At 53.6% G+C, this 14,451-nt stretch overlaps 7 protein-coding genes across 7 annotated transcripts; 3 read left to right on the top strand and 4 right to left on the bottom strand.

Moving 5' to 3' along the window:
• Window positions 1-748: 748 nt before the first annotated feature.
• Window positions 749-2,721, bottom strand: BO95DRAFT_472937 (putative acid phosphatase; the record flags this gene model as incomplete). The annotated part of the gene is made up of 6 exons (XM_025589689.1): window positions 2,494-2,721; window positions 2,423-2,435; window positions 2,315-2,365; window positions 2,075-2,240; window positions 1,687-2,021; window positions 749-1,620 (listed from the first exon to the last, which is right to left on the bottom strand). The coding sequence occupies exons 1-6, from the start codon at window positions 2,581-2,583 to the stop codon at window positions 749-751; spliced, it is 1,527 nt and encodes a 508-aa protein (XP_025443027.1). The 5' UTR covers window positions 2,584-2,721.
• Window positions 2,722-3,319: 598 nt separating this feature from the next.
• BO95DRAFT_102486 (GTR/RAG family Ras-related GTP-binding protein) lies at window positions 3,320-5,666 on the top strand. The gene is made up of 6 exons (XM_025580323.1): window positions 3,320-3,502; window positions 3,580-3,628; window positions 4,030-4,136; window positions 4,191-4,292; window positions 4,343-5,026; window positions 5,083-5,666. The coding sequence occupies exons 2-6, from the start codon at window positions 3,623-3,625 to the stop codon at window positions 5,228-5,230; spliced, it is 1,047 nt and encodes a 348-aa protein (XP_025443026.1). The 5' UTR covers window positions 3,320-3,502; window positions 3,580-3,622; the 3' UTR covers window positions 5,231-5,666.
• Window positions 5,667-5,716: 50 nt separating this feature from the next.
• On the top strand, window positions 5,717-7,030 carry BO95DRAFT_387455 (putative heme/steroid binding domain protein). Its single transcript, XM_025583524.1, has 2 exons — window positions 5,717-6,223; window positions 6,305-7,030. The coding sequence occupies exons 1-2, from the start codon at window positions 5,966-5,968 to the stop codon at window positions 6,836-6,838; spliced, it is 792 nt and encodes a 263-aa protein (XP_025443025.1). The 5' UTR covers window positions 5,717-5,965; the 3' UTR covers window positions 6,839-7,030.
• Window positions 7,031-7,149: 119 nt separating this feature from the next.
• On the bottom strand, window positions 7,150-7,998 carry BO95DRAFT_102473 (40S ribosomal protein eS25). Its single transcript, XM_025580322.1, has 4 exons — window positions 7,946-7,998; window positions 7,815-7,848; window positions 7,369-7,578; window positions 7,150-7,288 (listed from the first exon to the last, which is right to left on the bottom strand). The coding sequence occupies exons 1-4, from the start codon at window positions 7,946-7,948 to the stop codon at window positions 7,266-7,268; spliced, it is 270 nt and encodes an 89-aa protein (XP_025443024.1). The 5' UTR covers window positions 7,949-7,998; the 3' UTR covers window positions 7,150-7,265.
• A 379-nt stretch (window positions 7,999-8,377) lies between these two features.
• BO95DRAFT_387450 (YVTN repeat-like/Quino protein amine dehydrogenase) lies at window positions 8,378-10,421 on the bottom strand. Its single transcript, XM_025583523.1, has 3 exons — window positions 10,050-10,421; window positions 9,171-10,000; window positions 8,378-9,118 (listed from the first exon to the last, which is right to left on the bottom strand). The coding sequence occupies exons 1-3, from the start codon at window positions 10,069-10,071 to the stop codon at window positions 8,501-8,503; spliced, it is 1,470 nt and encodes a 489-aa protein (XP_025443023.1). The 5' UTR covers window positions 10,072-10,421; the 3' UTR covers window positions 8,378-8,500.
• Window positions 10,422-10,596: 175 nt separating this feature from the next.
• On the top strand, window positions 10,597-12,646 carry BO95DRAFT_387447 (tRNA-dihydrouridine synthase family protein). Its single transcript, XM_025583522.1, has 2 exons — window positions 10,597-10,923; window positions 11,043-12,646. The coding sequence occupies exons 1-2, from the start codon at window positions 10,756-10,758 to the stop codon at window positions 12,501-12,503; spliced, it is 1,629 nt and encodes a 542-aa protein (XP_025443022.1). The 5' UTR covers window positions 10,597-10,755; the 3' UTR covers window positions 12,504-12,646.
• On the bottom strand, window positions 12,637-13,779 carry BO95DRAFT_442010 (CENP-X/MHF2 family protein). The gene is made up of 2 exons (XM_025586327.1): window positions 12,923-13,779; window positions 12,637-12,839 (listed from the first exon to the last, which is right to left on the bottom strand). Exons 1-2 carry the CDS (start codon window positions 13,694-13,696, stop codon window positions 12,792-12,794), a joined length of 822 nt encoding a protein of 273 aa, XP_025443021.1. The 5' UTR covers window positions 13,697-13,779; the 3' UTR covers window positions 12,637-12,791.
• Between the last annotated feature and the right edge of the window lie 672 nt (window positions 13,780-14,451).

The raw sequence follows: 14,451 nt of genomic DNA, 5'->3' as shown, positions 1-14,451 counted from the left end.
AAGCTAGAAGATCCACCAGCCCTAGAAGAGCTCCTTCCAAACGTGCGGGCAAGGCTTCCGCCTCCTCAGCCTTCGAGATGGACAAGGACGCCAAAAAGCCCCGGGCGCGTTCGAGGTCGAAGTCGCGTGCTAGTGGGGGTGAGAGCGAGTGACAGCCATGAGCGGTGTTGTGGGAGGTGCCAATGTCAGTCCTAGGGCTATGGCATCCATCCAGTGCACGAAGAGTGTTTTTTTACAGGTCCGAGGTCGGCTATTCCTTGGGTATGGGTTGAGCTTTCGAAGGGGCGAGATTAGCAGTTATGCTTATAGATACCAGGTCTCGTTGGAGGTGTACTGTACATAGTTCACCTGTATGTAGTATTGTAAATTGAGTAGACAAAGAAGTTCGGGATTGTTTTCAATTGATTACGCATGAGCTTTAGTCGCCCTCTTTTCTTCCTCTCGGTTGACAACCTCTTATTGCACAACTCCTAGTTTCCCCGATAAGAGCATGCACGTAGGGAAGTTCTTGAAGCTTTACCAAAAAATCATTAATTCATACCCTCCGGGACCCAGTTCTTCCCCAATCCTATATGACACACACTCGAGCGTCTTTGGAGGACCCCGTCCCTCTATCGCTATCTCCAACCATACCTGGTCAATCAATATAAGCAAAATTCCTTCATGTACACAACTACCTCCACTACCATAAAAACTCTACATGACCCACCAAGAACGGGTTTTCCTTTCAGTTTTGCGTTTTGGTCTCTCAAACCCCAGCGGGAACCTTCTCGCGGTCATCCTTGCCGAACAGCCCCTCCCCGAGGTTCTGCATGCACTCCTCGCCCCAGTTCTGCGGCGTGAATTTGTCAACGATCTCCTTGAAGGCATCCAGCGTGCAGAAGGTCTCGTCGCCGGGGAGGTGGTTCTCGGGCTTGGCGGCGCAGCCGGGGACGCGGACGATGCGGTCGTTGTAGCGGATGCGGACGTAGTGGGTGCGGAGGGATTGGCGGGCGGAGTCGGGGAGGGCGGCGAGGGGGACGCGGTCGGTTTCCATTTGGGACTTTGTGGAGGAGGAGGGGAGGAGGGAGAGGAGGGAGGAGGTTCCGCTCTCACTGGCGTTGGTGGTGGTGGTGTCGTTGTCGGAGGCTTTGGAGAAGAGTTCGATGGCCACGGAGGAAGTGAAGGGGGGCCATTTGCTGTTTCCGAAGGCGCCGACACTGCTCAGGATAGCGGCCAGGGTGGTGTCATGGCAGCCGCTCATGGCGAACTTGATGGCTTGGCTTTGGCGGTGGTTGGTGGCGGCCTCGCTGCGCCAACCCCCAGGGGCGACGGCCGTGCTGACCATGCGGTCGACGACGTCTCCCATCAGCGCGCCAATGCCCAGCTTGCGGTACTCCACGCTGTCGGTGTAGCCGGAGTACCACTCGTCCACGGCGATGCGGTCCATGTACTCGCGGGCTTTGGTGTCGTAGAATTCCTTGGGGAGGCGGGTGGCGGGCCCGTGGGCGTCAGTGGCATTGACGGTGTCCATGATGCCGGAGAGGCGCGGGTGGGAGTCCACGGCCACGCGGGGGGAGGTGTCGGGCATCCATTTGGACCAGAGCTTGTTCAGGTACTCCATTTCGTCGGTTTCGTTCCCTGTTGGTGTCTAGGGTGAGTGATCGACGGGCAACGAAACGGTATAGGAAGAAGAGTGTTACGTACATCGGAGTGCGGCCCTATCCGCGAATAGTCGGGAGAGTTGTCTAAAGCGACGGCAGTTGCCCTCGTTGGGGAACAGTGTCTCTTCCGATACGGATCGTCCTACGATCACAGGGGGCGGAAAGTCCTGGGTGCGGGCATTGGGGGGATATAGGCCCCAGAAGGCTTGTTGAAGGGACTCGAGCGCACGGGGAATGGGTGTCGCACGGAGGTACATGTCCTCAGTGTCAGATTTGATCTTGGGCAAGAAGCCGAGCTGGTCGACGTAGAGATGGCGGAGGCGCTGGCCCAGTGCATAGGTTGTCTCGCGTCCTTTGTCGGTCAATTCGCCGTGTAGACTGTTCCAGACGGTCAGCAGAGCTTTCCCAACCCTAATTCCGATCTCACTTACCAGATACCGTCCACCTCACCCGATGCGCCGACTGCAGCGACGGTTTCATCCTTGCTGCCGAAGGACTCGTGTTTCCGACGCCATTGGAATCCGTTCCAGGTTGTGAGGTCCTTATTGCTCGCGGCCATCTGGAGCATCTGGCGCGCGACGGTGCAGTACGACCAATCTATACAAAGATGGACAGAGATCGTCAATTGAATTGTTCCTACAAGAGGTACTGTTTCCAGGAGGTCGACGTACATGGGGCGAGTCCTGCGTTTTGGAATCGCGAAGACACGGGTGTTCGTTCACCTGTACGTTAATTAGTGAATTGCCTGATCGAGTACATATCCAACGGTAAGTCCTTACCATGACGAAGGAACTGTCGCTCGTTATTAGTCTCCCGACGCTGTCTGAGGCATTGCTTGGGTGCCACTCACTACTTGGACCAGTTGAAGCTTCAAGTCGCTGGGGTAGAGGCGCTCCAACTCCTCCTGGGAGTAAGGCTCGCGAGGTTTCAGGGTAGTCATGACGAGTTACTAGACAGCACTGATGTGCCCGACTCAGCTCGCAAACTCGCAAACTCAATGGGAATGATGAGCAATGCGAGGGAGAATAAAGGGAATGAAAGCAGCTGCAGATGCAGTGGATCGTCCAGCCTCGGCGAGTTGGCCGAGGCGGTGATGACGCATGAAGGCGGCCGGATCCGCCCCGACCAATAAAGCTGCCGCCATGTGTTGTGTTGAAACAAACATCACAAACAGCCAACGGGCTAACTTAGAACGGTTAAGGCGGCAACAAAGGCGGTATGAGATACGGAAGGCGGAAGCAATAGGCAAGAACCCAAGAATGAGTGAGGTGAAGTTGTGGTGCCGGGCTTATCGATGCAACCCACCGCCGGTGTCTCTTTGCCATTGCTCGCTCCTGCTCGGCATTAACCCATCTGCTTCACCTCGCTGGTATTACCGCTGCTGCTCTGAGCATCCAGAGCATTTGTTCGAGTAGATTCCCCGAGAACACGAGGTGCTATACTTGCTAAGACTCATCTAAGACTACACACGCGACACTCGTTGCATCCCAAGCACAGCACAGCCCGCTTATACTATCCGCTGCCGGATGGTGGATTCAACTGACCTCTCCGCTGTGACCTCCTCTTGCCTTCTTCTATTCTACTGAACCATTGCGCCAATCATGGCTATCATCAACTGTTGAAATATCGCTTTTCTTTTGCATATATCACTTTCGACGTGTTCAGTCCACACTTTATAGTCTCTGTCGTCACCTGACCAGCTGCAAGTCCGAATTCAGGTTTATTGGCTGTACACGCGCACTTGGACTCGGTAGATGCATGGATTGCCCCGATCTCATCTTCTCACCTGCGACAGACATAAGTAAATACTTGGCTGGTTTATCTACCGCTTCTCCGCCTTGGCTGTCGACTCAATTGTGGTGGGTTTAGATCGACACTCCTTTCCTCGCTTGATGTACAATATTTGACCTGGAAGTTGGTCTAACTATCTATACAGTAATCCATCCCATTAATCAGCCATCGACAACGGCTGCTGCAGTATGGAGGTACGAGCTCTCTTTTCAAGCTTTCTCTCTACCCTGTCTCGAAGTATCATCCCTGGCTAGACTTCGTGCTTCACGATTGGTTCATGTTCTCCTGTGACATTTCAAAGCCCTACGCATGTATGGATCAGCACATAGCTGAGTAGTCTTGGAGAGAATCTTGACTGCTCGGAGTGCTGTCTTGCTGTGTGACTGTCAGATGGAAGCACGTGACCTGCGCAATTCCAGATGGCATCTAATGTGACCGTGGTGTGGTGGCTTAATAGTATGGTTTAAGGCCATTGCTATCTCCTTTGCATCCTTGGCTTGCGGTTCTTATGGCTCTTGTCTGGCTCAGAAACGTCTTCGCATCATGTTTTCATATAATTCGTCTTGAATCATCCGGCTAATACCATCTGTTGCAGGGTACTAGCCAATTCTTGCCTGAACAGGTCCAGGCCAAGAATGGCCAGCTTTCAACAAGTAAACCGCAAGATGCTAAGCCTCGTCTGATGCTAATGGGTCTCCGTCGGTGGGTGCCAGTTCTCTGTAGATTATCATAGCCACGAACCCTAATTCTCTCCAGGAGCGGCAAATCTTCCATTGCAAGCGTTGTGTTCCACAAGATGCCGCCTAATGAAACGCTCTTCCTTGAGTCGACCACTCGGATACAAAAAGATTCGATCCAGTAAGCGACTAATTGGGTGCATACTCTGATTCCGCTGACACGCTCACAAGCTCCTTCATGGATTTCCAGGTCTGGGACTTTCCAGGTCAGCTCGAGTATCTGGAGCCATCTTTCGACCTCGAGAATATTTTCGGGAGTCTGGGGGCACTTGTTTGGGTCATTGATGCTCAGGATGACTACCTGGACTCCGTTGCACGTCTCAACCGCACCATCTTGACCGTGCAGCAGTACTATCCCAACATCAATATCGAAGTCTTCATCCACAAAGTGGACGGACTTTCTGACGAGTACCGCACAGACACCTTCCAAGACATTGTACAGCTGATCTCTGACGAGCTAAGCGATGCCGGATATGAAAATGCTCCGGTTCACTACTACCTAACCTCTATCTACGACTATTCTGTCTTTGAGGCTTTCAGTAAAGTCATTCAGAAGCTCATTCCCAATCTTTCAACTCTGGAGAACTTGATCAACACGCTCGCCAACAACTGTGGCTTCGAGAAGACTTACCTGTTCGATGTCTTGAGCAAGATCTATATCGCATCCGACACTCGTCCCGTTGATATGTCATGCTACGAGATGTGCTCGGATTACATCGATGTGATTGTGGATATCTCCGAGCTGTATTCCTGGGACCATCCGGATCGCAAAGCCAAGGGTGAGCAAAATCAAGAAGCTGAGAGCCATGTGGTACTGCATGATGAAACAATGATACATTTGATGGAGATGAACAAGTATGTTACCCAAATCCTTGACAAGAAATAAGGTGGTGGTTACTAACATTTGCTAGATACTTGTGCCTGGTTTCGGTGATTCGCAATCCAGAGTCCAAGAGCAAAAAGGGTCTTATTGATATGAACTGCCGGACCTTCCAAGAAGCCCTCAACGATGTGTTTTCTCGCAGCTGGGAGCAGGAGCAGGAGCAGGAGCAAGTGTAAGCAGATTTTTGGGATTGGGGCTGTGTTTGAAACGGGATCATGACCATAGCCGATTTGTATGTATCTATGTTATGTCGTCTATACCTTACTCTGCTTCAAGCTTCTGTGGGATGACTCAGCTTTTGTAGAGTTGTTTTGGTCAAGTGAACCTCCGGTAGTGATCACTATGGGCATTCAAGCATAGGCACGACTGGTAGCCCAATTAGAAACAAATATGTACCAGAAACATCCTTCCGAGGGGGTCGAAAGCTGAAGGCAATTAAGATTAGAACCACTTTTGCCGGTACCCGGCCTCATATATGTTTCCGAATACGAATAGGCACGCCGGCGGGCTTACGCCAGGTGTTCCTCTTTGCGGACATGCGATGACTGATACATTCCTTCCAGTAAAACCTGGCCCTTTTAAAATGCCTTATTAATGGGCATAAAAGTAAGTAGTGAACGAAGTGGTACTGGCAATTTCCCCAGTCACACCATTGGCGGGGTGGAAACAAACCCAAACGGCGAGTGCGGAAAACCTCCCGCCAAACTGGAAACCACCTGTCATAAAATCATAAGATAAAAAGTGGCTCTTCCCTTTCGACATCCTACTATCGCCACACCCGATTTCTTGTATGATCGACCTCTCTCTTCAGGGACAGAGTTTCAATGGCATCGGGTCAATAAATCACCTTTCCCATCCAGTACACCTACCTAAAACAGAACCTCCGGCGAAGACCGACCACCACAGCCACGATGTCCGAAGTCCGCCAACGCCAGAAACCCAACAATAATAAGAGCACCACCAAAGCCGAGAGCAACAACAGCAGCAACAAGAAACCCTCCAGCAGCAGCAAAAATGCCCGTGGCATCAGCATCCTCGACATCATCCGCGTGCTGGCCACGCTGGTGATCGCCTCATGCGGTCTGTCCTACTACATGACCTCCTCGGAATCCCTCCTCTGGGGCTACCGTCCATGGTTTACACGACTCCCCGTGCTCATGCGCTTCTTGGTGCGTATCCCCCTCCCACCCGCTTAACCTCTTCTTCCCCTTCTACCCCTATCATCCCGAATACTGACAGCAGAGAAACAGCAAGGCCCCCTCACCCTAACCCCCGCCCAACTGGCCCTCTACAACGGCACCGACCCGACCCTGCCCCTGTACCTCAGCGTGAACGGCACCATCTTCGACGTCAGCGCCAACCCGCTCGTCTACGGACCCGGCGGCCACTATAACTTCTTCGTGGGCCGGGACGCCACCCGCGCCTTCGTGACGGGCTGCTTCCAGGAGGACCTGACCTCGGACCTGACGGGCGTCGAGGAGATGTTCATGCCCATCGACGACCCCGCCGAGCTGGCCGCCCTCCCCTCCGGGGAGCGGAAGAAGCGCCACGAGCAGGATGTCCGCTACGCCCGGGGCCGCATCGACCGCGCCGTCGCGCACTGGCAGGGGTTCTTCCGGAATCATAAGCGGTATTTCGAGGTGGGGAGGGTGGTGGGGTTGGAGGAGGTGGCTGCATCCAACAATAAGGAGGGTGGTGCTACGAGGGAGTTGTGCAAGGCGGCGAGGCAGCAGAGGCCGACAAGGAAGCAGGTGCTTGAGGCGCAGGCTGCGGGGAAGAGGTGATTTTGGTTGGGTCGTATAAGTTGATGTAGTAGGGAGTATTGCCGTCATTCTAGGTTGTATATGTGTAATCGAGAATATTGGTGGTCGTGTCGTGCAGTCGCTAAAGTAGTTGCCGATACGAGCCCTACGCATATTCAATCCTGACCCAACGCATTTCACCCTACGACCAGAGAACAGATATTTGGAACAGATCATTTTTTGGTTGTTTTTGATTTCGAAATTGATTTTCAAGTAGTCAGTATTACCTGACGACTATGCAAATCACTTTCCCCATCGAGAGCCAATCACGATGTCTTGTTTCGTCCACACAAAGATTTTCATTTCTTCAAATCCGCTTTGATAGAGTTGATATCATTTCGTAGTACACACACACTTTGAAAAGTAAAAACAGGACGCGCGAGGAATTCATTTCATAGCGTCAAGACATTTACTCGGCGGTGACGGCGCGGGCTGGAACAAAGAAAGTAGCCGTCAGCATTTACCCTCACAAAGAATATCAAACGAAGAAGCCCGGGGAGGGTGGAACATACTGTAGACGGTCATCTTGGAGTGGCTGACAACCTTCTTGATCTGGCCCTTCTCCTCGAGGTCAGCAAGGCACTGGCGGGCCAAGCTGCCGTTGATCTTGAGACGGTCGACCAGGGTGGCAACAGTGATCAGACGGTAGGACTGGACATCCTTGTTGAGGCGCTCGGCGACCTGCTTCTCAAGGACGACGGCGTGCTGGGCCTTGTCCTTAACTATAGTCCGGAGGAAAATCAAGTCAGTCTTCTTGTGCTCGAGTCAAAAGACGGTTTGCGTTGTGCGTGATGTTGCATCCTTCTCATGGTCGTTCCGTCGCCCTCACTGTCGTCGACAGCCTTTCTTTTCTCTCCCTTTTCATGTCGAATCTAGGCGACCGGCGACCATTCTTTTCCATCGGATCGAGAGAGGAGAGATGTGCTTGAGGAACGGGGGAGAGATGATGATAGCGTACCCTTGCCCTTGGACCACTTCTTTCTGGTAGGAGCCTGGTGAAAAAAGTATTAGTATTTCATCTTTGAATATAATATCGCAGAGGTTTCTGCGACTCGATATACCAAGCCGCAGGCGCGCAGTCCAACTCACCATTTTGACGATCTGATGTAGCTGTTCGACGGAGGAGAGCTGCACAACAGAGCGAACGGTCGGAAACTTGAGTGCCCAAGTGCGAAATTCGAGTGGGGGATGACTCAGCGTCACGTGGGCTATAACCCTAAACCCTGGACGGGCGGCCGCCGCCCTCGGTTAGCTGCGATAGCCAGGGGAGCCGCTGCCATTGGCTGCGGGAAGACTGGCTCTGGCCTCATCTACTATCTAGATTGTTCTTGGCAGTATGATGGTGTAGATCAACCACTTCTATATTATGGCAGGATGGTCTGGGTTTTAGATGTCTGGTTTATTCACCGCTCATTTTGCACTGCTAGCCAAGCTGGAAACACCAGGTCATAACTACTAGTCCCACAGACCACGCGCAATTAGACGTTCCGTATGATAACGATTAGATACTAACTATACAATGCTTATACTAGAACACGTCAAGTTTGACCACTTCCAAAAATCGCTCAGTCGCTCAGAAAGCCGAATACAGTTTCGTAAAGCATAGATCATCACGCCATAAGTCCGAATGTCCATCCATCCGAATCAGCGGCTCGCCGACGGACCACAGCCGCTCGAGGCGAGCTTGCCGCGGATTGTATTAAGGACATGAAACTGGGGCTCTTCATCAATCCCTTCAATGTAGCCAAGCACATAGTCCTCCGGTGTACCGAACCAAAACCTTGAGTCCTCGTCTTCATCTATCGCCATCCATCTCGCATCGTACTTGCCGGTCTCAGTTCGAGGGATAGGTATGCGAACTGTGAGAGGCTGACTATAGGGTGACCAGTAGCGGACGGCAGAGTATCCGGGATTCGCAGTGGTGATGAGTAATTGTGACTTGGTAGGATGCCATAACACTTGCCTGACGTTGTGTTCGTGGACCAGAGCAGACAGCAGGACCGGCGTGGACTCCAAGTCCCAGATCCAGACAATGTTTGGCCGTGTTTGGTCGACAGTGCTGAGAAGCGCGCCACTAGCACTGAACGCCATAATAATTACACCACGGGGCGGGCCAGAGACTTCCGCGTTGGCACCAAACGCCGAAGAGCTCGACGCCTCAGCATACTCTAGCGTTCCGTCTTCAGTCGGTCGCTCTCTCCAGATACTGGGCGAGTTCTGTTCAATCTGGAAGACGTGCGAAAGAGTCGTAGAGCAGGAAAACTGGCTTGGTCAGCATGCCAATCCAGGTAGTTGACCACAAGGTAAGCCTTACAGTTGTACTTTTCAAAAGATCCACAGATCCATCCACCTTCCCGACAGCCAGAACCTCAGAGACCCCGCGTGCACTTGAAACCGGACTCCACTCGATACTTCGAACACCCAAATCAAAAGAGGTGTCCGATCCTGGTAGGCCCGTATACGTTCGGAAAAGCTGCCCGTCGGCCGTGAAGATGAGGACTCTCGTGCCCGCACTTGCAGCATCCCACACGGCGATCCACCTCCCATCTGGACTCCACTTCAGACCCTGAGCATCCACCGTCGGCAAATTTGCCCGGCTGATCAGCTCGTACGACTCGAACTCGTGAATCGTCAGGAGGTCAGCAGCATCTGGCTTGAGGAGGACCGCCAGCTGCCTCGTTTTCGGTCGGTACCCGAAACCATTGGTAGTCGAGAATTTGGGCGCTTTGATGATCTGGCTGCGGCCGGTGTCCAGCCCAAAAATGGTGATCTTAGTGTTCCACGCGTGGAAGTAGATGATTTCATTCTCGTCGCCGCCGAAGTCGATGTAGGTGGCTCCGGGCTCGATGCTCTCGATCTCCGCGTGCAGCTGCAACGAATCCAACCGCCAGACGGAGACACGGGTGTCACTGGCACACAGCAGGCGTCTCTCCGGGAGACTCACCCCCCCGTAGGAATGTGTGCTTGATGGCAGGACAGGCTTGGAGCGGGAGAATTTGAGGGATTTCGAGGCATTCTCTTTGAGCCTCACAACTTGCACTTCCTTGAAATCTGAGGAAGTGGGGTTGAGATGGACCGCCAATTCTCTGCCATTCAGCTGTGCCACATAGTCACCATCCTCAGAGAATGCGATGGAAGGGGATACTATAGCAATCAGTATATAGTGGTTGCCGGGGTTTATGCCTCAACTTACCACCCGCCCCTGCGGCGTCCATTGTTGGTAATCCGTAAATTAGTAGAGTCTGAAAGCTTTGAAGCAGGGTGCAGATATCTGGGGACTTGAATTGACTCCCTAGACCCTGGGCAAACTACCATCTGCCTACCTTAGCTCTTCGCGCTCGATACTGCCGAAGTTTCTTTGATAAACATATCGAAGGTTTCTCCCCAAACATAAACCCACTCGCGGAAAAGCGCTAAAGCCTCGTTATTGGATTATGTAAGCTCTAGCATCGTTGCCTTGCTTTAGGCATGACTGACACATTCACACAAGAGCAAGAAGTGTAACAGAGATCAGTTGCTAGGTGGTTCCTGACCACCTTACTCAACATTGTCCGAGAAGTATAAGGAAGTAAGGAAGCCTATTTTGACGATGTAATCATGCAGGTCGCCTAAAAAGTGATACGTCAATCTGGTTCATGTCGCTGGATAAGATAAGAGGATCAACCTTGTTCCGCCCCGAGATAAATTATCGGTGGAAAAAAGATGCCCGCCATCCGCTCTTGTTCCCCAGGTCTCGCTATCTCGTCTTGATTGTATGCGTCTCACTTACGACTGAAGTGTGATCCACTATATACCTCCGAGCTTGCTACTGTTCAATCCTCAAAATAAAGCTCTTACGATTTCTTCCCCCTTGGCTGGGGCGAAACTTCTCCACAACACTGCGTCCCACCCCGCTGACAATGGCAACTCCCGAGACGGCGCCCGCGCCGCAGAACAGCGTCGCCGACCAAAATGCGCCAACCACCCTCACATCCGAACCGAAGACGAAGCTTCTCGGACGGGACTTTTACAAGAGCATCGGCAGTCCGAAGTACATCATTGCGCCCATGGTAGACCGGTCTGAATTCGTAAGCCCTCCCAAACCCCCCCTCCCCCCCCCCCCACCCCACCTTTTTCCCCCGACCTCGCCGCATCTCATCGGCAAATCTTGCCGTAATCGAAAGCTAACATGGTTGGTGCGGGCAAGGCATGGCGCATGCTCACCAGGTCTTTCTTGCCTCCAGAGGAGCAGAAGCAAATCCTCGCCTACTCCCCCATGTACCACGCCCGCCTCTTCCGCGAACAGCCCAACGTGCGCGCGCAGCACTTCCACCCGACCCGCGCCGCCGCCGGCAAGGAGGGCGACGAGTCCCTCTTCCTCGACGGCAACCCGGCCATCGACCGACCGCTCTTCGTGCAGTTCTGCGCCAACGACCCGGATGACTTCCTCGAGGCGGCCCGCCATGTGGCGCCGTACTGCGACGCGGTGGATTTGAACCTCGGATGTCCCCAGGGCATCGCGAAGCGCGGACACTACGGAGCGTTCCTCCAGGAGGACTGGGACCTGATCTACAAGCTGATCAACCGCCTGCACACCGAGCTCCCCATCCCGGTCACCGCCAAGTTCCGCATCCAGGAGACCAAGGAGAAGACGCTGGAGTATGCGAAGATGATCCTGTCCGCCGGCGCGAGCATCATCGCCGTGCACGGCCGACGTCGGGAGCAGAAGGGCCACAATACGGGCGTAGCGGACTGGAGCTACATCCGCTACCTGCGCGACAACCTGCCCCCGGAGACGGTCATCTTCGCCAACGGCAACAATCTGAATTACGACGATCTGGACCGCTGTCTGGAAGCCACCGGGGCGGATGCCGTGATGAGCGCCGAGGGTAACCTGTCCGATCCGTCGATCTTCAGCAAGCCGCCTCCCGTCGGCAGTGAAGGCAGGGATTACTGGCGCGGCCAGGACGGGAAGGGCGGATATCGCATCGACGCCATGCTGCGTCGGTATCTGAATGTGCTCTACAAGTACGTCCTGGAGCAACCGGTCCCTGAGCGGAAGCCGCTGTATCTACCGTCCGACCCCGTGGAGGAAGAACTCGCGCAGGATTTGGAGGCCGAGGAAGAGGATGGCCCACCCAAGAAGAAGCAGAAGCGCGAGAAGGGCAAGCGGGCGGCCTCCCCCAGTCTGGGAGTGATGCAGGGCCACCTCTTCCAGCTCCTCCGTCCCATGGTCTCCGTACACACCGACGTCCGCGACGCTCTGGCCAGATCGCGCCCCGGCGACATGGCCGCGTTCGAGCATGTCCTGACGCTCGTCGAGAAGGCCGTCAAGAAGGGCCTCCAGGAATACGAGGAGTTTCCCGAGCGCTTCGAGCGGTCCCCCGACGAGAAGCTGACGGGGTCCAAGGCGACGATCGCGGAATACGGCCGGCCCTTCTGGGTCTGCCAACCGCATATCCGGCCCTTGCCGGAGGAGGCCGTCGAGCTTGGTGCTCTTACCGCCAAGGGATCTGTGACCACCAAGAAGAAGCAGCAGCCCAACGGCACGACGGACGGAGCAGTCGAGGCGCCAGCCACCCCGGTTGCCGAGGGATCTGCCACTCCTTCTGGAGACTCGAAAACGGTGTCAGCCATGGCTACGCCCGATCCCCTGGTGAGCGGTTGAGAAATGAATTGACGTGATCTTGTTGTTTTCCGGAGTACTGGGGGGAAAGTCATAGCATTTATACCCATCTCGGGCATAGCTTATTGTTGTTTCTACATTGCTTTATTTAGATCGTCTAGAACCAATCGATAGACCAGAGTATATAAAGAGTTCTGTTCGCTAGTTTTTCCACAACAGAAGGATATCAAACAAATCAGGTATCTCGCATCACAAACCTACAACCCGTAAACGCAAACAACAAACCGTACCTCAACCCCCAAACTCCATCCTTACCCGAAAAAAACCCACCTAAAAGTCCATAACAAGCTGTGGCGCCAACTTCTCGAGATCCTCAACCTACCCAACCCATTAGCGCACACCCTTACCAACCCCTCTCAGAGCAACAATGAATGGGAAGAACAAGGGAAGGGTTGACAAACCTCCAAAAACCCATCCCCAACACTGGCCCCCTCGCCGACGGCCTCGCGGCGCTCGAACGCGGCCCGCGCCAGCGCCTCCCGCACAAACACATCCACATACTTGGCGACGACCGTGTTGGCGTCCTTGGCCATCTTGGTCTTCGGGTGCTGGAAGTGGTGGTGCAGCAGCCGCGTCAGCAGCTTGGCGGGGATGACGGGCTCGCGCGTGACGATGTCCTCGGCGGGGTCGGTGGTGTGCGTGATCTCGGCGAGGATGTAGTCCGGTTCCGGGGAGGGGGAGGGGGAGGCGGGCGTTTCGTTGTTGTTGTTGTTGTTGTTGTTGTTGTTGTTGTTGCTGGAAGGAGATTTGGAGGCGGAAGCGGAAGCGGATGGCGCGGGGGAGGTTGAGTTTGAGTTTGAGCGAGAGGGGGATGTTCTTCGCCGTTTGGGCCGTGGGTTGTTGGGGGGTTGCTCTTCTGCGTCGTCCGAAGCGGAGGGTTCGTTGTCTGTGTCGGAGGGGGGAGGTGGGGGGAGGGTGGGTTTGTTTTTAGATTTGGTGGTGGTGGGTTGCCGGGCTTTGGAGGAGGGTGCTGTGGTTGTGGTGTTCTTTCGTGTTGGGTTGGGTTTGGTGGACGATGAGGATGCTGTGGTGGTGGCTTTGGATCTGGGCTTGGATGATGATGCTGATGCTGATGCGGCTGCTGCTGCTGCTGTTGGTGCGGATGAAGAGGCCCGGCTTGGGGGTTTGAACGGCAGTCTGCGCCGTTTCTGTGTGGGCTGTCGCTCGGGGGGCATTTTGTTGTCGGTGTAGAAGTAGAAGTAGCGCTGGCTGAGCTTTGTTTGCTCGTCGGGTTATTCTTCCCCAAGGTGAGTCGTGTTGGTAGTGGTGGTTGAGATGCGGAGATGGCGTCGCGAAACACGTGCATCGCGCAACTAAACGCGAGGTCATGTGATACAATCATGATCACTATCACTTCCATCATGATGGCAGGCTTTACTAAATGTTGATTTTTGGATATTTGAAAATGGTCATGCTCTTCAGAGTTGCATTAGGAGTCTCAGAATTTGTCTTCGTGAAGTGCATTTCTCAGTTGATTCGTTTCCAGCAAGATTCTGCCGTCCAGATACACATTTCCTTTTGCGGTCGTTTACTACGATACACATCCAATTGCGCAGGGGCATTTGCTTTGCGTAATAATTTTATGACCTCACAGCATGCTTTCAGTGCGATTACCAAGATTAAATACCCAGCGGGTGTTTGATTCGAGCTACGAGGTTCCCAACAAAGCAATAATTGCAGAATTAAGTCATTGCATATCAACATAGTTCGAGAAAATTAGAACAACTTCACAGAAACTACCATTAAGAACACCAGCCAGCCCACCAGTAAAAAACATGCAGATGCAGCGACTAAGTATCCTCGTAACAAAGTATGGTTCCATGCCGACGCAGGATCCTTCGAATCCACACCCTCCATCCTGCTGTCAGCCAAGTGACCAAGCTAGGACCCAGTATCACGTCTCCCATCGATGGCCGCAAAGAAACACCCC

Source organism: Aspergillus brunneoviolaceus, assembly GCF_003184695.1.
Source record: "Aspergillus brunneoviolaceus CBS 621.78 unplaced genomic scaffold BO95scaffold_27, whole genome shotgun sequence".
In the NCBI taxonomy this organism is placed as follows: Eukaryota; Fungi; Ascomycota; class Eurotiomycetes; order Eurotiales; family Aspergillaceae; genus Aspergillus; species Aspergillus brunneoviolaceus.
The sequence above is the reverse complement of the archived record's forward strand: the minus strand, read 5'-3'. Positions and strand labels throughout refer to the sequence as shown.